At 41.1% G+C, this 22,802-nt stretch overlaps 1 protein-coding gene across 2 annotated transcripts in view; it reads right to left on the bottom strand.

The window, feature by feature from the left end:
- ece2a (endothelin converting enzyme 2a) overlaps nt 1–22,726 on the bottom strand; it is a 74,647-nt gene extending 51,921 nt beyond the window's left edge. Inside the window, exons 1-3 of one of the 2 annotated variants that reach the window (XM_058067068.1) lie at nt 22,662–22,726; nt 22,032–22,117; nt 21,225–21,389 (exon numbers count right to left, since the gene is read on the bottom strand). In XM_058067068.1, the coding sequence (XP_057923051.1) occupies nt 21,225–21,389; nt 22,032–22,117; nt 22,662–22,696 (286 nt within the window). In that variant the 5' untranslated portion in view covers nt 22,697–22,726. The other variant, XM_058067069.1, reaches the window with a different exon arrangement.
- Nucleotides 22,727–22,802: the final 76 nt, after the last annotated feature.

Genomic DNA, 22,802 nt, shown 5'->3' with positions numbered 1-22,802 from the left:
TAATGTGGCACTAAGGGCCAACATTCATCATGGCCGGGCCCGGGACAAACAGTAATTCCACTGGCACTCACCTCCACCTCATTTAAATAAGACATGGGAGCTGACGTGCATTACTGAGTGTGTGGCCTTTTCAACTACGAATATCATCAGAATAAGAAAGTCGATGATATAACACAGTGTACTGACATGCAGCATCAGACACAGTAACAGGGTAAACAGTGACATTCTTAAATGCCTAAATTCTAGCAATATTTTCTTGCTTTAATTTAAAAACTACATTTCCGCCAAGCAGGTTGGTACACAATTTTCAGAAATAGCCCAAATAATCTGACCTATACACACACAGCAGCACAGTACAGTATGCTCATTAACAGAACAGAATTGTCACTTCACTCTTACAATAAAATGTAGCTGTGAAATGGGAAGGAAAGTAGTGGTCAAGTAGAAAGGAAATATCCTGCAGCACTTATTTATCTTCTTTAATTCATGCTTACGTCTAGCTGGCAACCAGTCCAGGGTGTACCCCGCCTCTTGCCCAAAGACAGCTGGGATAGGCTCCAGCACCCCCCGCGACCCTCGTGAGGAAAAGCGGTAGAAAATGAATGAATGAATGAATGAAGGAATGAATGAATGAATGAATTCATGCTTACTTTTTTGCTATGATATCCTCTCTTAGAGAGATCCCACAAAACGGCCACATCAGTGGCATTCCACTGGGTGTGCTTTAGCCACACCTCGCAATCCAATCTACCTCGGTGTTCCCAGCATTAGTGAGTGAGGAGTTACGTAAGCCCCCCCCCCCCCGAATCGGCTGCTACTTGTTGATGTCCAATCAGAAGCTGTAGCTATTTTACATTTGATAAAAACTTAAGATGTGAATGGTTGTTTGTCTATATGTGCCCTGTGATTGGCTGGCGACCAGTCCAGGGTGTACCCCGCCTCTCGCCCGAAGACAGCTGGGATAGGCTCCAGCTACCCCCGCGACCCTCGTGAGGATAAGCAGTAGAAAATCAATGAATGAATGAAAAACTGAAGATTTTGTCAGATCAAAACATGAAGATGCACTCTGAATCACAGAGGTTCTATGTAAGCTGAGTACCAACTTGTGTTGACGTTTTAGCGTAAACAAAGATAGGACAAAAACAATTGCACCAAAAGTACACCCTTATGACACACCTATTGCAAAGCCAGCTGTTGACAGACAGCACGAATTAACTGTGAGAAAAAAATCTCATAATCACCAAGTCCGCAATTTTACAGAGTGAAAAAACGACACATTAAAAGGAAACATTCCATTATTATGATTACAGGGTTTCAGTGACATGTAATTGATCGTGGCATACTGCCACAACAAAAAAAAAGCCTCCACACATTAAAAATTTAATTTTGTTTTAACTTGAAAACCATGTTAAGGGATATAGTGTATGAATGGATATCCAGTATATGTGGTATAGATAAATATGGTAAATGATCCATATATATATTGACCACAATTACTTTGAAAACAACTTAAAATCGCATCCATATTTATGTCATCTAGTCCCATGGAATTGTCGGCTATTCTTGTGTATGATTCAAAGTTTGAGAAAACAATTGAAGCTTATACACAAGAAATTACTTTCATACTCTCATGGTCTCAAACACGCGGCTCGCGTGCCAAATGTGGCCCGCAGGACACTAGTGTGAGGCCCCCGCCTTGATATGAAAGTTTAATGTTAGTGCGGCCCGCGCAAGTTTGATATGGATGCTGTATGGTATCATGTACCCAGAAAAAATTATTACGTTTGATTCATGTTCATGTTAAAGGTTAAATAACTGTTAATAGTTATCCTCCCTATCCGTGTGGAAGTGGTAAGTTTTTGGCTATTTAAGTTTAAAGGAAATAACTTGAAGGCTCCCGTTTAGGTCGCTAGCTCTCTAGTTTGAGAGTTAGCATGTGTCTCAAGACCCTGCAGTTGCGCAATATGTTGTAAATAAAAAGAGTATAAATGTGACTATAGTCGTGTTTTGTCATGTCTACAGGGCTCTAATAATGCTTTGTTCATTTTAATCTGAAAAAAAATAATTTGTCTACCCACCAACTATATGTGGTTTCTTAAGTTTTTATTATTTGCTGTTTTATTATTATTATTATTAAAATTATTTATTACTGATTGATTTTCTTTATTCTTGATTTGTTTATTTATTTTTCATCTTATTTTGTGCAGAAAAATAAAAATTAAGATATTTGAGAACAGTGGAATGTTTTATCAGAGCTTTTATTGTAGAAAATCGGAACCAAAGCACTGAAAAAGTTTAATAAATGCGTTTTGGTTTTTTTTGGAAAACCTGATGCGGCCCAGCCTTGCCCAGACCCTAGCTCCAGTGGCCCCCAGGTAAATTGAGTTTGAGACCCCTGCTCTAAGACATTGGTTAGGGGGTCCAAAACAGACAATAAGGCTGTACTGACATGATCCTGTGTTTGCAGGCTGTGCTAGTGAGCAGCTGACAGTAGTGGAAGTGCTAATACAGAGTGAGTCAGCCTTGCAGACAGCCTGGTGGATGGCGAGAGTGATTAATGTTGCGTGCTCCGTTCCCTCTGCTGGTCCGCCGCTTCTCGCAATATTGCCAGCGCCATATCTCGCCTCTCCATCTCCCTTTGACAAGCTTGATTCATCCCGTCTTCCCGCAGCCTTATCGGGCACTTCAGAGGAAACAATTCTTTATCATTTGTGATTCATTTTTTGTCTTCTGTCAATAGGGATAGGAGGGACAAATTGAGTGTACAGCAGGAGGAACACACTGTAAAGTAAACAAACCCGTCTGTTCTCACTGAGTCAAAACCACTTCCTGTTTGGCGGGGACTAAGTGTCCTTCAGGCCATGAGAAAAGCCACCAACAAGAAGTGAAGGAGGTGACAAGGAGGGAGATCTAGTTGGAAGGCTCCCCTTTTAACATCTTTTAAGGAAAATAAATGCATGTGACGGGGCGGCACGGCGGTCTAGTGGTTAGCGCGCAGACCTCACAGCTAGGAGACCAGGGTTCAATTCCACCCTCGGGCATCTCTGGGTGGAGTCTGCATGTTCTCCCCGTGCATGCGTGGGTTTTCTCCGGGTACTCCGGTTTCCTCCCACATTCCAAAAACATGCTAGGTTAATTGGCCACTCCAAATTCATTGTATGAATGTGAGTGTGAATGGTTGTTTGTCTATATGTGCCCTGTGATTGGCTGGTGACCAGTCCAGGGTGTACCCCGCCTCTCGCCCAAAGACAGCTGGGATAGGCTCCAGCACTCCCGCGACCCTTGTGAGGAAAAAGCGGTAGAAAATGAATGAATGAATGAAATGCATGTGACCTTTCACCAAATGTTTACAGCAGCAATAGAAGCTGTGGACCATACTGTAATAAAACGTCTGTCTCTTTGAAAATACCTGTCATGTAAGAGAGGGGGGGGGGGGGGGGGTTCTCAAACTCCCAGCAAATCTTTCTGTGGCCCCCGGCTGCACAGTGAAATTGAAAGAGGTATGAATGACGTTCAATATGGTGCCGAGTGAGCGATGTGAACGCCCGTACTGATGAATGATGGAGGAATTTAGCAGGTGGGATCAAAGGCAGAAGTCCAGGTCGAGATTTTGAGGGAAGGGAGTGAAAAGGAAGTTAATTGGCGAGTGCATAGATGAAGACGAGAGGTTGGAAGTGAGCCTGTGGTATGACGTCTTCTGAGTCTCTCACTCCGGATTCCTCTATTAAGCGACACTGCCGCAGCATTGACTCTGGCTGCATACCAGATGAGACGGCAAGCACAGGTCCAAAGTCTCGGCACACACACACACAAAGCCTGGGTAGAAGGCCAAGGACGCTTCCCTCATTCAAATAAATCTTCAACTACGGAGAATTTGCACAACCTCTCAAATGATATCATTGGGTTGCAAATGCTGCACGGAGCCGACCACTTCGTTCTTCTTCTTGCAGCTATTTGTAACGACAGCATCAAAACAACTTTTGTTTTATTTTAATTTAAAGCATTTATTTTAGCACAAGACGTGGGTTGAGCTGGTGAGTTCAAAATAATCATCATGTAAAAAAAAAAATAGCATCTTGCCGAGTCTCCGTGGCCTGCGTGGTCTCAACACCTATAGCGAGGTGTTGCGTTATTCCACCAGAAATATAGTATTTAGTGTTAGCTGCTACAATAACAATATCGATGTAGCTCGGTTAATATACAGGTCAGTTATGTAAATGGTAGACTGTTGGCGTTTTTTTTTCCAAGTTTTTTGTCAGAACTTACATAAGCGTCAAAATAGGTGCATCCTAATTATGTGTATTGTTAGCCAGCTCATATTAACACATTTTCTCGTATTATAAGGCACAGAAAAGGGAAAGAAATGGGTTCATGTTTCACATAAGGATTGTGAATGATGGGCAAAAAAATGTACAGTGCCCCTTTAAAACATATTGCTCCTGTCATAGTATTTTACTCCTCCTTGTAAACAGGAAACGCGAGAGTGGTCCAGGAAGGAAACTGATTGATAATGGGCGGGTTCTCCTTTAGCCAATCAGGACTGTTGTGGCTGAGACTAACTGGACATGTATTGGGATCAGTAGTAAATACAATAGACACACATAAAACAGAGCACTCATTGATCGCTCTAATACACCACAATGATGTAGAGCACAATGTGCGCTTGTACGCTTTAAAAATAAAATGTGCAAAATTGCACTTTAAAAAGCCCATGAAACACCTAATCAGTGGATGGTGAACCGCGATGAAGCCATCACGGTTTGAACGACGCCCCCTCACTCCACACGTTTTTTTTCTAGCAACTAGTTTATAACGATCACCGTTTTGTAGTTGCTATGACCTATTATGAGTAAACTGTACATTTTATGGCTGCACGGCGCACTAGTGGTTAGAGCGCAGACCTCACAGCTAGGAGACCCGGGTTCAATTCCATCCTTGGCCATCTCTGTGTGGAGTTTGCATGTTCTCCCCGTGCATGCGTGGGTTTTCGCCCACATTTCAAAAACATGCTAGGTTAATTGGCGACTCCAAATTGTCCATAGGTATGAATGTGAGTGTGAATGGTTGTTTGTCTATATGTGCCCTGTGATTGGCTGGCCACCAGTCCAGGATGTACCCCGCCTTTTGCCCAAAAACAGCTGGGATAGGCTCCAGCACCCTCGTGAGGATAAGCGGTAGAAAACGAATGAATGAATGTACATTTTATGTACAAATTATGCATTTTCCAGCATGAAAATTGCTTACTGCATGAAAAATAATTACAGAATAAGCCATTAAAACCACAACTTGCGACTGTAGTATTCTACATTGATCACTAGGTGTCAGTAATTGTTCGGTGAGACCACCAGGTTTGAATTCTTACAACCAACAAACTAACAACTAACAATAATCATCATCAGTACTGTACAGTACAGTACGACCATATTCCACAACAAGCTAAAACTCAACATTGAACCTCTGACATTACTTCATGTCTGCCATCAATTCTGCTACCCTGCAACGTAAACTGTCTTGAATTGCTTATTTTATCTGCTTATATTTACTGCATTGGGTAATATGAATGTAAAGGTGACTATGTAGGTGTCTCGACGGGTCTAATAATGTTAAAAAAACACACATTTAGAAGAAAGTAAGCAGGTTTTCTATGCCATAACAATGATTATATATATAATGATGTATGTAACATATATTCCATTTATAAAGAAGAAATCCTACTTCGTGAAAATCCACTTATCGCGTCCGAGTCTGGAAACCGTACCGTACTAAATGAGGGATTCCTGTAATAAAATCAGGTACAGTCTGTGAGAGAAATTCAATGCATACTTGAGCTAAGACGATGGCGAATGACAGATGCTCCTAAATGATACATGAAGAATATACATGGAGCATCGCCCCTCCCTGGAGGCTGCTAAAGTGCCATCTGCAGTTATTACTTAGCACTACATAATGTCTCACTACTGTCTGAGAGCCATATAGCTATGGCACAAAATCATCTGGGAACATTCCAAAATCCGTCCCCACAAAAAAAAAAAACATTTAGTCCTATTGAGCTATTGCTGGGAATGGCATTAGGAACAAGATTAAGACTTTTAATACTGATGGTAGAGTCTGAGAGGGGGGCAGTGCTCAGAAAGATGAAGTATATAATGCTGGGTGAGGGGAGTCACTGCTGCCAAAAAAAAGTGGTTACATCATCACAGGTCAACAAGGCAAAGTGTAATCATGACAGAGATGAGATGATGAAGTGGGGAGGGAGGGCGAGGGAGGGAGGGAGGAAAGGGGCGAGGAGCAGGTCCAGATGTCTGCTCATGAAGATGAAAATGTGCTTGGCAGGCTTTTATATAGATGCAATGTTATAAGGGGCAGGGGGTGAGACAAAAGGTGTGTTTGTGTAATATGAATACACACATGCGAGGCAATTTTGATGACAGGAATAAGTCAGGCGTCGAGTGCTCGGGAAGATGACAGGAAGAAGCTCCTTAGTAAAGCTACAGCAGCATTTGTCGTCCCTCTACCTCTCCCTTGTCTACAGTAGATTGCGTAACCTGCACCACACACACACTTTTCCGAAGAGGAGGGGGTAGTGGAAGAAGAAAATAAGGGAAACGGGCAAATGCATACAGAGTAGACCGAAAGAGGAAAAAAATATAGATATTGATATTGGGTGTGCAGTTTGGATTGAATCTTCTGGTTATTGGTTGTAACTGCTAAAACACTAAAAAGCAAAACAATGAAGACCACAAAACAGAGCACAATTGTACTATTAGTACAATTAGTACTATAGTACTAAAAGTACTATTGCAATGTGGCAGCCGAGTGGTTAGCGCGCAGGCACACAGCGAGGAGACTCAAGTTCGATTCCACCCTTGGCCATCTCTGTGTGGCGTTTGCATGTTCTGCCGGTGCATAAGTGGGTTTTCTCCGGGTACTCCAGTTTCCAAAAACATGCTAGGTTAATTGGTGACTCCAAATTATGGTATGAATGTGAGTGTGAATGGTTGTTTGTCTATATGTGCCCTGTGATTGGCTGGTGTCCAGACCAGGGCTCTTGCCCGAAGACAGCTGGGATAGGCTCCAGCACCCACCATAACCCTCATGAGGATAAGCGGTAAAAAATGAATGAATGAATGAAATGTAATTATACACAACGGGCCTCTTATCAAATAATTATGCTAGCAAGGACTCGTCATCTTTCATGCAGCTTTGATGCAGCAACGAACTGTGACAGGAATTACATTCAGCATCAAAACACGACACAGAGCACAGCAGTCAAAAGGGACTGAGACTGTTTGGGCTCAGAGCTGTGTCTTGTTAAGACGACGGTGCACGGAGAGTGACGGTGCTCTCAACTGGTTTGGATTTCAATGTGTGTGCATGTGCGTGTGTGTGATTTTTGGATTTAATCTGCATGGGAACACAAGGTCTGGAAAGACTCCCAATACAGGGATTTAATGAAAATCTGTCAAACTGTTTGCTCCCAGTCATTCCTTTTCCCATGCAGTCAGGTGAACCAACTGGCTTTACATTTTGCTAATGACCACAACACAGCACCGATTGTTTATATTAAAAGTTATTATGAAGTATTGCTTTTTTGCAGATAAATGATATGGTCCAACTGTCATTCCAACCCGGATATGTAGCATGAAATATCTCTTGTAGTGGAATGAATACATGTCTGGTGAAGCTTATGGATAGAGCATCAGCAATTAGCTTGTCAACATGGTTGAAAACAACATTGTAAAATATCTGAGAAATACTCGCCATTAGGCTTAGGCTGTGATATTTGTTTTAAAGTCTGCAACACAACATTTTTTTGATGATCAAAAAGTCCAAGGAAAGTCCAAGAAATCCAGATTCATAATTTTCATGGGGGGCAATAACTTCTGAAACTGAAAAGAAAAAAAAATGTGGATACTTTTGTCGACTGATGTCGCATTTTATTCTAAAATGAAAGGAAAGGTATACAAAACTGTGGTGAGACCAGCCATGTTTGGTCTAGAGACTGAGCACAGGTAGCAGAGGTGAGGATGCTGAGGTTCTCATTGGGAGTGACCAGGATGGATAGGATCAGGAAGGAGTACATCAGAGAAACATTACATGTTAGAGGCCTTGGAGATAAAGTCAGTTATCGGCCAGACTGAGATGGTTGGGACATGTCCAGAGGAGAGATAGTGAATATATTGATAGAAGGATGCTGCGTTTAGAGCTGCCAGGTAGGAGGCTTAGAGGAAGACCAAAGAGGAGGTTTATGGATGTAGTGAAGGAGGACATGAGGGTAGTTGGTGTAAGAGAGACTGATGCAGAAGACAATTGTCTGTATTGATAATTATCATACACCGCTAATATACAGTTGCAAATCCAATAGTTTTGCATGTTTATGTTGTCTGTTGCCAGCAGCAACCTGTCCCACTATGTTCAACGATCCTTGTATGCACCATTGCGAATGTGCCAACTTGTCTGTGCCCACGCTGCACAGACTAATATACTGTACCTTTCCTATTTTTCTTTCACTTCATATTTGGTCCCCAATGCTGATACCATGTGCCAATGCATAAAGGTATGTTTTGGTGACATTACTGAGTGTGAATATGCATATTTGTTGGTGCACAACCTCAAGTTAATTCATGCTAGCATACTGCCTTTTACCACACACATCCAACAGCGATTTTTTTGGAGCGGGAGCCGGTCTATGGGTGCAAAAAGGTTCCTTATCACGTTTTAGTCATCAAAAAGCCATGTGGAGCTTGTCACTGTCTTGTTTGTCATGAAAAAAAGGCTTGTCAACGATGACAAATACACTGTAGCTTTGTAAAAAATATATTTGTATTACAGTAAGAGACAAGCAAAGAAAATCTTGCAGTGAGGCAGAAGTCCCTGTCATTGTGCTGCCAAATAAATGTAATAAAATTTATTTAAAAAATAAAATTTTTATTGTTAATGTTGCAATTTTTTTCCAATTTTCCATAATCTTTATATGGTCTAATATTATATGTAATATTGTCCATTTTGTGGTGAGTTGTAGTTTAAGAAGCTATAAAAACAGGACAAGCTCAAGGTTAATAAGATGTGCATAACGATTATGAGCAATGACCAATTATATGTTACCACCGTCAGTACATGCAGATGAGCAAGACAAACTCCTTATTAATAGTAAAATCAGAGCATAACACCTCTTTTTAAATGAACATTGTCTTGAGAGTGGGTCGCCATAGCAACAAGCAAAGAATTCAACTCTGCAACACGGGTTTGAATTCATCGTTTTAGGTGCTCAAAACACCTCCAACTTGATTTAATACTGCAGGGATGAGAGGGAGTGTCTTGAGGTGCGCTGAGGAGGAAACTGGTCTAAAAATCTCAACCGACCATCCATAGCTGCCTCTTCTCTTTCACTTGAGTGTGTGTGTGTGTGTGTTTTCAGGGAGTGTCGGTTTACGATTACGATGTCCATCTGCTCTCTGTAGAAGCTAATACAGGCTCAGTGCACACAGTTGGTTGTTAGTGATGCTCTAATGGCTAATCCACAGTAGTCCTAAGTGGTTCCACAGCAAACATTTCAATAACTTTCTTGTGGTGAGCATTACAGACAGCCAATATGACTTAAGTGTAGCTCTACCACCAACGGGCTGGATTAAGATTAGAAGTGTGACCTAATTCCTTCATTTTTATTCAAACATGTGCATCCCTCGTGTACTTGTGTCACTCTTTGGTTACAGGGAGTGTGGAAAAAGGCAAAGAGTGTTATATAAGAATATCAGAGCTGGTTACCAACTCTTATTCATGCTGGGTTACGAGTAGAAGATGGAAAATGCCAGAATATTGAGCAAAAAATGGAAGGTTAGAAGTAAAGGAGGGGGAATGTATAGACAGCAACATGTGTATTTTTCTGGATAGAACTATTATAATACGGTACATCGATCTCAGACACCCGCACCACATCACCTCCCAGGTGATTGAAGAGTATTACTCTCCATTAGCTCAGCAAGGCTGCAGCAGTGCGTCACTGCAGAGGGAACACTACGCAGGGACAGAAATGACGCACTCGTGCTACTGTTAGAGAGATGATGGGGCTTTCCCTCACTCTGGTAGATGATGATAGCTGAGGTGTCATGACGACATTCAAACATACACAACATACACATTTGGTGCTCCAAACGTGATGTCCTGATACTTGGTAACGTAGAATTTGTCAAATCCAACTTTATTTGAATCATTCTTACCTCCAGGCATGCACAAACTACAGTTAAATGCAAATTTTAAAAATAGAGATAAAAAGCTCTGTACTAGAACTCTGCCAGTATTTTATTTTATTGCCATTTATACAGTGGCATCTTGGCGTAAAGTGTCCCAAAGAGTGTTTTTTTTTTTTAGATGAAAGCCGTCTGAGCTGATTTTTTGCTTCATTAAAATGTCCCTTTTACATAATTGGTTTCATTATTTTATAATGCAAGATTAATGTCTACAACAAATAATTGTTGTCGAATTGAATCGAATTGATTGTACACTGTATCGAATCAATGTGGTTAATTTTTGAATCGCATCTTAACCCGTGTATCTAGATGCCTATTGAAGAGATTAACATCCCTGCTTATTGCAGATAAAAAAAAAACGAGTTAACAATGGCCCTAATTATTATCACTTCCTATTACTTCATTAGCCTGCATTGTGGTCCTAGTTTTCTGCATCAGAACCATAAATGAGCCCTAATATTTTTGTAAACTTTTTAGGGCGGCACGGCGGTCTAGTGGTTAGCGCGCAGACCTCACAGCTAGGAGACCAAGGTTCAATTCCACCCTCGGCCATCTCTGTGTGGAGTTTGCATGTTCTCCCCGTGCATGCGTGGGTTTTCTCCGAGGACTCCGGTTTCCTCCCACATTCCAAAAACATGCTAGGTTAATTGGCGACTCCAATATGAATGTGAGTGTGAATGGTTGTTTGTCTATATGTGCCCTGTGATTGGCTGGCGACCAGTCCAGGGTGTACCCCGCCTCTCGCCCAAATATAGCTGGGATAGGCTCAAGCACCCCCCGCGGTAGAAAATGAATGAATGAATGAATTGTTGTAAACTTTTTAATCCAGTGACATATGTTGCAGTATGGATAGGCATTTCACTAAATTGTGGGAAAATATCTTAATGTTCTGAACTCCCATTTCCATGCCAGTGTTGTAATGTGCGGAATAATCCTGCAAAGACAAATCCAAAACAAAACAGACATCACATTCTTGTCCAGAAAGCAAACGAGTTGGCAAATCAATGTCCTCTCTAGTTGCATGGAGTAGTGCACTACATTGTACCTCTATTGCTTTATCAATTCCACACACAAACGACCAAACCTTAATGGATTATATCCAAATTCATGACTCAGTAATCAGTGAGTGAGGCAGTGTACTCTTAGTGAGAACATGCTGAGTGATATTGACTCATTTCTCCCCTTTACTCTCCTGACATCTTTTACAGCTGCTATGGCATGTGTTTACAGTGAACTCCATGCGACACCTACTTAATCAAATCAAGTATCTCCATCATTAATCTGCTTGCTGTGTGGATGTGAATAACAGCCATGCCACTACTTCCCTCCCAGTATCCTTATTACCGTACACCAATGAGTCAGGCTGGTGTGTGTGTGTGTGTGGTCACCCCCACCATTCACCTGCACCATGCCTCTTAGCAAGGGTGTTCAGTGTCATTGAGAAGGCAGCCATTTTCCTGGAAAACAACAATGCAGGTAACAATAACCGCAGACGAGCAGGCACGCACACACTGTTGCAGGGCGGAAGAGGCTTGATAATAATTGTGCCAGAACTAAGAAAAAAAACTCCTACTGTGACATTAGACACCCAGTGACACACAGACACACACACAGGAGCACTCGCCCCGTGCTCTGTTTATCAGGGCCGAGCCCATCCATCATCCAAGGCTGGTTGCCTGGGTAACCCCCTTTATTATTCAAAGCACGGCGCTTGCACAGGAAACGCAAATGTGTGTGTGTTGGGCAGGTAGGGGAGATTCCACATTGGCTCACAGAAACAGCTCCAGAAGGGATACTTCCATTTAGGTGTGGCTACCTTGCCGTCTCCTTTCCATTCAGCTCCCTCCCTCCAAATTCCCCTCCATCATTTGCTGCATTTCATTCAAGTCTGCACAGATAAGACCCCACCCTATTTGTCTCTCCTCTTTTTTCCATTCACATCCTGCAGTCTGCATGCTCATTCACAAACACCAGCAGCAATACTTACAGTGGCAAAGGGAGTGGGGAGGGTAGAAGGAGGTGAGGTGAAGGGTGCTAGGGAGGGAGGGGTTGCCCCTACTGATTGCAGTGTGCTATGAGGGCTCCCGGAAAAAGCCAAAACAGCCAATCAGGAGAACATGGGAGGGAGTGCAGTGAAGAGTGAATGGGTGATAGCTGAACCCCCCCACCACCTCGCTCTTTTGGCTCACTCATTCATTCACCGCAGTCAGTCAATAGAGGTTGGCTTCATTCACATATTGTGCCTTACACATTACACCTTGTGAGGTGCTTGTGTGAAAGCAATAGGCTAACTTGACAACCGAAAGACGAACAGCAACAAGGCATTTTAGCAAGGAGAAGAATGGCTCTAAATATACATATACAACTAGCTTCCAAACTTGGAAATCATAAAGAACATCAAGTTATTAAGCATCATAAAGAACTCCTTGGATTCTGGTGCAGACACAGAAGTTTAAAACTCATTTGTTTTGAGATACGTTGCTTTTCGAGGACATCGGTTCATCTCCATGACAAAATTCAGGTGGGTATATATGAAGCAATCAAATTGGATTGGTAAAAAAAACTCATTTATGACTTTCTAAGTATGATTTTTACCAATATTAGAGCCCTGTACAACTAAAATAACACCCCTATAGTCACCTTTACAGTCCCGTTATTCATTGTTTGCATTGTTTACAACACATTGCTCAACTGTAATGCACACGTTACGGGATCACTGCAGGGACACAAGCTGTCACTTCAAAACATAGCTAACTAGTTAGCCTCTAACATATTCTAAACTTAAATGGTTTTAAATTGAGTGGGGAAGAAGAATAAAGTAAGAAGCTCAAAAATCACACAATTCAGCCACACTGGTAAGGTCTTTTCAGGGATTCTGGAAGGGAGCATCCTCTGGATAGTGGGAATATGGATTAAGGGGTATTTGTCAAGTACATAACAAGATGATATGGGTCTGCGTTGGACTATTTGACTATTTGGAGTTTCATTCTTCTACCAATTGGTTTTATCTGCACAACCTGAAGCTCCATTGAAGGTAAAAGCACCCCAGATCATGACCGCGCCCAGTATGACAGTATACATGTATGACACCTACAGTCAGCTGCATGAGGCTCCAGATCATCTGCGACCGTAATGAGGTTTAGAAAACTGATTAGCAGCTCTTCACAGACATACTATAGTTCCAGCAGCTGACTGAAGAGCCCCAGTGATGACATTTGACTAATAAACGTTGCTGACATCATCCTCATGGCATGAAGCAACCCGAGGAGGAGAGACGAGTTGAGATTAATAAATGTTTAGAGCAGGGGTCTCAAACTCAATTTACTTGGGGGCCACTGGAGATCGGGTCAGGGTGAAACAGGTTTTCAAAAAAACAAAAAACAAAACGCATTTAGTAAAAACAAAAAAATTTAAAAAACATCGCTTTGGTTCCAATTTTCTACAAGAAAAGCTCTGATAAAACATTCCACTGTTCTCAAATATCTTACTTTTTATTTTTCTACACAAAATAAGATGAAAAATAAATAAACAAATCAAGAATAAAGAAAATCAATCAATCAGTAATAAATAAATAAATATTATAATAATAAAACGGCAAATAATAAAAACTTAAGAAACCACATATAGTTGGTGGGTAGACAAATTATTTTTTTCAGATTAAAATTAACAAAGCATTATTAGAGCCCTGTAACATGACAAAACACGACTATAGTCACATTTATACTCTTTTTATTTACAACATATTGCGCAACTGCAGGGTCTTGAGACACATGCTAACTCGCAAACTGGAGAGCTAGCGACCTAAATGGCAGCCTTCAAGTTATTTCCTTAAAACCTAAATAGCCAAAAACTTACCACTTCCACACGGATAGGGAGGATAACTATTAACAGTTATTTACCCTTTAACATGAACATTAATCAAACGTAATAATTTTTTCTGGGTACATGATACCATACAGCATCCATATCAAACTTGCCGCACTAACATTAAACTTTCATATCAAGGCGGGGGCCTCAAACTAGTGTCCTGCGGGCCACATTTGGCCCACGGGCCTCGTGTTTGAGACCCCTGGTTTAGAGGATTTGTGCACATATGCAGGTAAGTGATGTTGCATTTATGGTGTGCAGATTACAACACGGCAGGCACACACACACACACAAAGTAGTGGATAGCAGAGCCATTACATCATCAGGCACTGCCTCAGGAAGCAAGGCACTGACCACTGCAAACATAGTGGGGTGGGGGGTGCGGGGGGGGTCATTACATCAGATCTTAAAAGAAGGAGCTGTGGTTGTGTGGCAGGCAGCAACTGGACCTGTGTACGTCAGTGTGTGTGTGCGCTGCCATTGAATGCTGGGTAATAACATACCCACGCAGGTCAGGCGGATGGTCGCACAAATGTTTGATGTGGTGACACACGCATCCTCAGGCTCACCATACAGCTGGCCTGGATAGTAATGAGCAGTGTTGTGTCACATTATGGGGCCTCACGACATAAAAGACTTAATTTAAGATGCTATACGATTATTATTTAGAACAGGGGCGCCCATTAGCTCACTCACTTTGGAGATGTCATGTCAGTCAGCTGACATTAAGCTCTCCTCCTGGTTTGCCGTTGCGCCTCCACAGTGAAGTAAATAGTGAACACTTCCAGCGACGCATCTGATTACAGATAAACTAACTCAGCAGAGTTTTAGCTTGGCGTGCTTTACTGATATTTACATTTACATGATATTAGGATTGTTATGTTATGATTGTGCATCCATCCATTTTCTATACCGCTTATCCTCACTAGGGCCGCGGGTATGCTGGAGCCTATCCCAGCTGTCGCCATCCAATCACAAGGGCATGTTTACAATGCAATGTTTCTGGATTCTGCTCACCATCATGGCAACCACACCTATTGAGGGCATACTACAGAAGTCAGCAGTACTGTTTATTAAATCTTCTGTTCTTGGTGTTAAGGTGGCTATAGGGTTGTTATTTCATGTGCAGAAGGCTCTGATAATATCAAAAACTGTATTTAATCCTATTTTTAACGGAAATTCCCTTATGGTCAGAACTGGAACGACTAGTCGGTGTACAGCAGTATGAAATTACTATCCACTGAAAATAACACCTAAATCAGGGGTCTCAAACACGCGGCCCGCAGGCCAAATGTGGCCCGCAGGACACTAGTTTGAGGCCCCCACCTTGATATGAAAGTTTAATGTTAGGGCGGCCCGCGCAAGTTTGATATGGATGCTGTATGGTATCATGTACCCAGAAAAAATTATTACGTTTGATTAATGTTCATGTTAAAGGTTAAATAACTGTTAATAGTTATCCTCCCCATCAGTGTGGAAGTGGTAAGTTTTTGGCAATTTAAATTTAAAGGAAATAACTTGAAGGCTACCGTTTAGGTCGCTAGCTCTCTAGTTTGCGAGTTAGCATGTGTCTCAAGACCCTGCAGTTGCGCAATATGTTGTAAATAAAAAGAGTATAAATGTGACTATAGTCGTGTTTTGTCATGTCTACAGGGCTCTAATAATGCTTTGTTCATTTTAATCTGAAAAAAATCATTTGTCTACCCACCAACTATATGTGGTTTCTTAAGTTTTTATTATTTGTCGTTTTATTATATTATTATTATATTTATTTATTTATTACTGATTGATTGGTTTTCTTTATTCTTGATTTGTTTATTTATTTTTCATCTTATTTTGTGTAGAAAAATAAAAAGTAAGATATTTGGGAACAGTGGAATGTTTTATCAGAGCTTTTCTTGTAGAAAATTGTAACGAAAGCAACGTTTTTTAAATTTTTTTTGGGGGGAGGGGGGACCTGATGAGGCCCAGTCTCACCCAGACCCGAGCTCCAGTGGCCCCCAAGTAAATTGAGCTTGAGACCCCTGACCTAAATAATGGGCAAAACAAGTACACCTCGCAGCAAATGTCCAAATTTTGTCAAAAGCATCAATATTTCAGCACTATGGATGTACTTCCTAGATATTACATATAAATGTGATATACTGAGAGTGCAAAAGAGGGAGATTATTGTAGCCATAAGTGATATTGGTTGAAGGTTGATTTGTTACTCGAAAGCCCATCAGTACACTGCACATTGTCGCCGCCCAGATTATCCTAATAAATATGACCTCTAGCTCAGATAAGGCCTGAAACTGATTCCTGATTCGCCTCCATTAAATGTCTCTTGCATTCATCCAGTCGCCAACACACACACACACACACACACACTTCACATACATTACCCCTCCTCTCCCTTCTCCCTGCCAAGTCATATCGTGGTTGCCCCTCTGGTGACACTAATTTATAGTGTCGTCTACGAGCCAATGGTCTCTCTGGATTTACAGCCTTGACAAGCGAGGCTAACCGTGAAATGCGTGCGAGTGCGTGGCATGCGCTTGTCCAACTTGGCGTGATGATATTCGAGTGCAATTTAAGGGCTCTTCATGTCTGCGCGACACGTGAGCACTTCTTTACAGTCCTGCTTATCACAGACATGTTGAAGACAAAGGAAGAAGACCAGCACAACACGTGCTGGTGATGATTGGTCTTCGGAGACAAGAGCTCTCCTGTGATACAAAAGATACAAAAAAAAAAACCTTTTATTCTATTGAAAGGTATGCTATGATGTTTCCTTCTGAAGTGTATTGAAGATGATACCTTACAGTATGTTATATACAGTGAAGAAAATAAGTATTTGAACACCCTGCTATTTTGCTATTTCTCCCACTTAGAAATCATGGAGGGGTCTGAAATTTTCATCGTAGGTGCATGTCCACTGTGAGAGAGATAAACTAAAAAGAAAAATCCAGAAATCACAATGCATGATTTTTTAACAATTTATTTGTGTGATACAGCTGCAAATAAGTATTTGAACACCTGTGTATCATCTAGAATTCTGACCCTGAAAGACCTGTTAGTCTGCCCATTAGAAGTCCACCTGCACTCCATGTATCATCCTGAATCAGATGCACCTGTTTGAGGTCGTTAGCTGCATAAAGACACCTGTCCACCCCATACAATCAGTAAGACTTTAACTTGTAACATGGCGAAGACCAAAGAGCTGTCCAAAGACACCAGAGACAAAATTGTACACCTCCACAAGGCTGGAAAGGGCTACGGAGCAATTACCAAGCAGCTTGGTGAAAAAAGGTCCACTGTTGGAGCTATCATTAGAAAATGGAAGAAGCTAAACATGACGGTCAATCTCAATCGGAGTGGAGCCCCATGCAAGATATCACCTCGTGGGGTCTCAATGATTCTAAGAAAGGTGAGGAATCAGCCCAGAACTACACGACAGGACTTGGTCAATGACCTGAAAAGAGCTGGGACCACCGTTTCCAAGGTTACTGTAGGTAATACACTAAGACGTCATGATGTGAAATCATGCATGGCACGAAAGGTTCCCCTGCTTAAACCAGCACATGTCAAGGCCCGTCTTAAGTTTGCATATGACCATTTGGATGATACAGAGGAGTCATGGGAGAAAGTTTTATGGTCAGATGAGACCAAAATAGAACTTTTTGGTCATAATTCCAATAAGCGTGTTTGGAGGAAGAAGAATGAAGAGTACAATCCGAAGAACACCATCCCTACTGTGAAGCATGGGGGTGGTAGCATCATGCTTTGGGGGTGTTTTTCTGCACATGGGACAGGACGAGTGCACTGCATTAAAGAGAGGATGACTGGGGCCGTGTATTGTGAGATTTTGGGGAACAACCTCCTTCCCTCTGTCAGAGCATTGAAGATGGGTCGTGGCTGGGTCTTCCAACACGACAACGACCCGAAGCACACAGCCAGGAAAACCAAGGAGTGGCTCCGTAAGAAGCATATCAAGGTTCTAGCATGGCCCAGCCAGTCTCCAGACCTGAACCCAATCGAAAATCTTTGGAGGGAGCTCAAACTCCGTGTTTCTCAGCGACAGCCCAGAAACCTGACTGATCTAGAGAAGATCTGTGTGGAGGAGTGGGCCAAGATCCCTCCTGCAGTGTGTGCAAACCTGGTGAAAAACTACAGGAAACGTTTGACCTCTGTAATAGCAAACAAAGGCTACTGTACCAAATATTAACATTCATTTTCTCAGGTGTTCAAATACTTATTTGCAGCTGTATCACACAAATAAATTGTTAAAAAATCATGCATTGTGATTTCTGGATTTTTCTTTTTAGTTTATCTCTCTCACAGTGGACATGCACCTACGATGAAAATTTCAGACCCCTCCATGATTTCTAAGTGGGAGAAATAGCAAAATAGCAGGGTGTTCAAATACTTATTTTCTTCACTGTATGTATTTCTCCCATCCCACTCACACCTCTGCTGTAGGTGAGTAGGTGCTGTAGGTGCACTCTTATCAAATCTCTACCTGCAGTCAGTATTCTCACTTAGACATCCGATTCCACTTTAAGGCAAACCTAAGCCAAAGTCACCCAAAAAAATCACAACATTGTTTGTTTTCTTACATAATTCTGCTGATTAAGTAAAGTCACTCATAAAAGTATTGTAGTTCTAGCAGGAATTGGACAGTACCTAACAAAATACATCAGTCTCCTTCACTACAAACCAACCTATGAACACACAAAACAAAGCACACACACACACAAGCTGCACGTCCCCACATGAAAGCAAAGACACAGCTACAACCGCAGCCCTCTGCCGCTGTTTGTGCGAAGGCATGACAAGCAAACAAAAGACAATATTTTGGTATAGTGGTCTGTTATAAAAAATTGTGATTTTTTAATGTACAGTGTAAATGAGCCGCAGTGCAATCCATAACATTTAGATGAGGTTCACTGATGACTGGGACAACAGCAACATTCTATTTTGCTCCAATTTCAGGCTTGCAGAAGCTAAATCCAGCAGGCTCTTCATGTTTCATATGTTGTTTTTTTGTAGCTTGTTTTTCTGGGCGGTGCAGAGGAGGTTGTTCATATTTAGGCAGACAGTGACACCTTGTGGTTATTAACGGTAACTACAGTCCTTCTTTATAAATGAAGTATTTTGGTAGTGTTTCCGACCTTCTTTTTAGGGGTTATTAAATTTAGAGTCCTCTGGTCATGAAATAACACCCATATTGTGATCTTTACACTCATAGTACACAATACAGCATACATAATCAGTGAAAATATGCCATTTAGGAAGTGAAAAATACTGAAAGTGACAGAGTTCATAGTAGTTTTTGCTGGATTACGCCTGCAACAGTAGTCCATGTTATTATTATTGTGCCTGCTGTCAGATCATTCAAACCTGCAATAAATAAGTCTGGTGCTTGTATGTTTCACTTACAGACACCTTGATGCTGCCTAGGTTTCCAAAATGGGGTACGCGTACCCCCAAGGGTACACAGATTGTCATTGGAGGTACTTTGTGGGTAAATTTAAAATGACTTGACTACATTAGTGCCATTAGAACACAGATTTACTGTACATAATATGCTCAAACGCCTCATGTGAACAGCTATAGCCGGTAGTACAGTGCAGAAAAAAGGTCACAGCATCAAGGGATAGTTCAGATTTTTTTCTTGACATGCAGTATGACATCCCCATCAGCAGTGTAGTGCATCCAAAGTGACTTTCCCCCAAATAGTTCCATCTGGTTGCTTAGGTTTCATAAGTGTTTTCCTTCTCAAAACAATGTGCATCCAAAAGAGTATTCACAAAACTGTTGCCCACATAAAAAGTCAGACCATCTCCGTGATGTAGTGCACTGCTGATGGGGATGGCAAAAAAAAAAATCCATGGCAAAAAAAAGTCCAAACTATCCCTTTTCTTAAGTTTAGAATAAGTACATTGGAGAGGCTAACTAGCTAGCTCGGTGTTCATGTCTATGGAACTCCAATAAATGTTAAAACACCTACTATAAAAAGTCATAAACAGATTTTCTATGCTCTATGAAAATATTCAGATTATTAACTCTTGCTACCAAAAATTTTGTTCAACTCCAAAGACCCAAATGCTTATACATCTTACGTTTTTTTGCATGCATAGAGGCAAAGAAGTGATGACACAGTTGCACAATAGAAGAGATCCGGTCTAGTGAAGTTTTAGCTGTAAAAACGCTCCACTGCGAGGATGAAGTTGAAAAGCATCAAGGCACGTGCACAAGGTTATGCAATGAAGGTAAATTTGCATGTACACGCGCAAACGTGCGCCCACACAGTTAAGTTTAAGTGAAAATGTTAATAGTTAACGGTGTTATTTGTAAATAAGTTGTTATTTTCATGTAAATCAATCATTTTATGAGTTGTTAATGTTGTGGCATAGTTGATATTTTGGCTAAATATATTTGGCTAAATTTGTGTCAAAGTGAAAATGTTTTTTGTTGAAAAATATTTTTTTTACTGAAACTTACCGATCTTCTACTGCCGATTATGAAAGAACAGAAAAAGATAGAAACTAACTTTTTTTCTGATGAAAGATGAGAGCCTATTTTCAACACAATATTCGGTGTGCCTTGACAATTCTGTCAAAATCATCAAAAATGGCCGCTACAGAAAGGCTGGGATTGAATGAGTTAATACTGAACCCTACTTTGTGGAAATTCACTCATCGTGGTCAAGTCTGGAACCACTTAACCACAATAAACAAGGGATGACTATTTGTATTTTAGTTCATTTTGCCATTTTTATCCTGGAAAATGCTTCATTTAGGAAAAAAATACCTAAAATGCTCTTAAATATGCGTGGTTACCATGTTGTCCACACAGTCTGGATATCGGGAAGACCTGGGTTCGATTCTCCACTTGGCATTCTCCGTGTGGAGTTTGCATGTTCTCCCCGTGCATGTGTGGGTTTTCTCCGGGTACTCCGGTTTCCTCCCACATTCCAAAAACATGCTAGGTTAATTGTCGACTCCAAATTGTCCATAGGTATGAATGTGAGTGTGAATGGTTGTTTGTCTATATGTGCCCTGTGATTGGCTGGCGACCAGTCCAGGGTGTACAGATGTAAATTGAAGCAATCTTTAAAACACTCACCAAGTACAAGAATTGAGTCGTTTTTCTTGATGCGTTTTTCCAAAAGATGCTGGAATTTGGAGAAGCCGCCCAACCACTCGTAGCATGTCTCCACCTTGTACCTTTCGTCCCAGTAGTCAACATCTTTGTACTGCAGGTTGTTTTCTGAAAGGTGAGTCATATTCTCTAGGGACAAAAAAATTGAGTTAATGTTAATGCAACAACGCAGACGCACAATGTTTAGCAGATACTTATTATGAGTCAAAGGTAGTGCAATTAGGGAATATAACGATTTAACTCTTAAAACTCATATCAAAGACCGATAAATGTAATATTTTTTGCTGTTCATACTTAGTTGCTGTAGTAATTTTTCCTATTATTACTTTTGTCCTACCCTCCTGTCAACTCATCTTGGCAGATTTACATACATGTTTATTAATATGGACTGTCCCTTTAACTAAAAAAAATGAATAAATCAACCTAACCTTCTAGTATACTAGATCGTCTGAGTTAGTAAATTTATATTTTCATGCCTACATCCACTATACAGAGTTTTAAAACCATTAAGCCAAATTAATACGTTATGTTTCATGTTTTAGTTCATGGTCTTTATATTTTATGTTAACTTATATTTTATTTAAGACTTGTTATTAAATCACCCATTCAATGTACCTATATGCGCATGCGTAGTCAGTCAAACGACCTCTCATATCGTCTGTGCTTCCTGTAGTGACCGCAGTGTTGTCAATATAAATATTTACCAGGTTGCCATACATTGACACATAAGCGCACTTTAATAGAAAGTTAAAATCGTAAGTATTTACTTACCGTTACTCGATAAAGGCGATGTCTCCGCCGCTTGACCCACGTTAATGCACCCACGTGTCCGCTTCTTCCGTTGTTTTGCCGAGTTCCTATGGAACAAACATGAATCTGGGCACTCGGTAGGCAGCAACGAAAGCACTCCCAAGATGTGGCCATTGTTATAATAAGCGTCCCACACGTCAATTACACAAGTGGCTAAACAACCAGGAACACATACCTTCCCTCAGGGTGAGACAGCCTGAAGCCAACAACCCGCTGTGCAATAAGAGGAACTCTATAAGAGCAGGACCGCAATATAACCTGTAATGTTTCCGTGAAAAAAGGATTGATATCGAACTTCTTTTACTTATCTTAGCTTGCAACTAGCCAACAAGAAACATACATGTCACATTAGCTGTCTTCAGCTAATGTGGTTCACCCCGGCATCCTATATCCAAGCACCATCTAGTGGTTCAAACGTGAATCACATGTATCATCACAGACCCGACTCTTCTCACGAGGCGAACAGAAAGGAGTGTACTAATTGTGGACGGATCGATCGGAATATCGATACCAACGTTGATATCCGTATTGACCAATATTATTATAATAATAATAAATGAATTTTATTAATTATCAGACAGTCCATCCTACCACACCATACTCCACTCTGTTCCATCGACGTACATCTTAACTATGCAATCATTGGTCTGCACCGCTTTGATGCGTTCAGGGACACTCCAATCCAATCCAATCCACTTTATTTATAGAGCACATTTTATAAACAGAGTTTGC

Source organism: Doryrhamphus excisus, chromosome 3, assembly GCF_030265055.1.
Source record: "Doryrhamphus excisus isolate RoL2022-K1 chromosome 3, RoL_Dexc_1.0, whole genome shotgun sequence".
In the NCBI taxonomy this organism is placed as follows: domain Eukaryota; kingdom Metazoa; phylum Chordata; class Actinopteri; order Syngnathiformes; family Syngnathidae; genus Doryrhamphus; species Doryrhamphus excisus.
The sequence above is the reverse complement of the archived record's forward strand: the minus strand, read 5'-3'. Positions and strand labels throughout refer to the sequence as shown.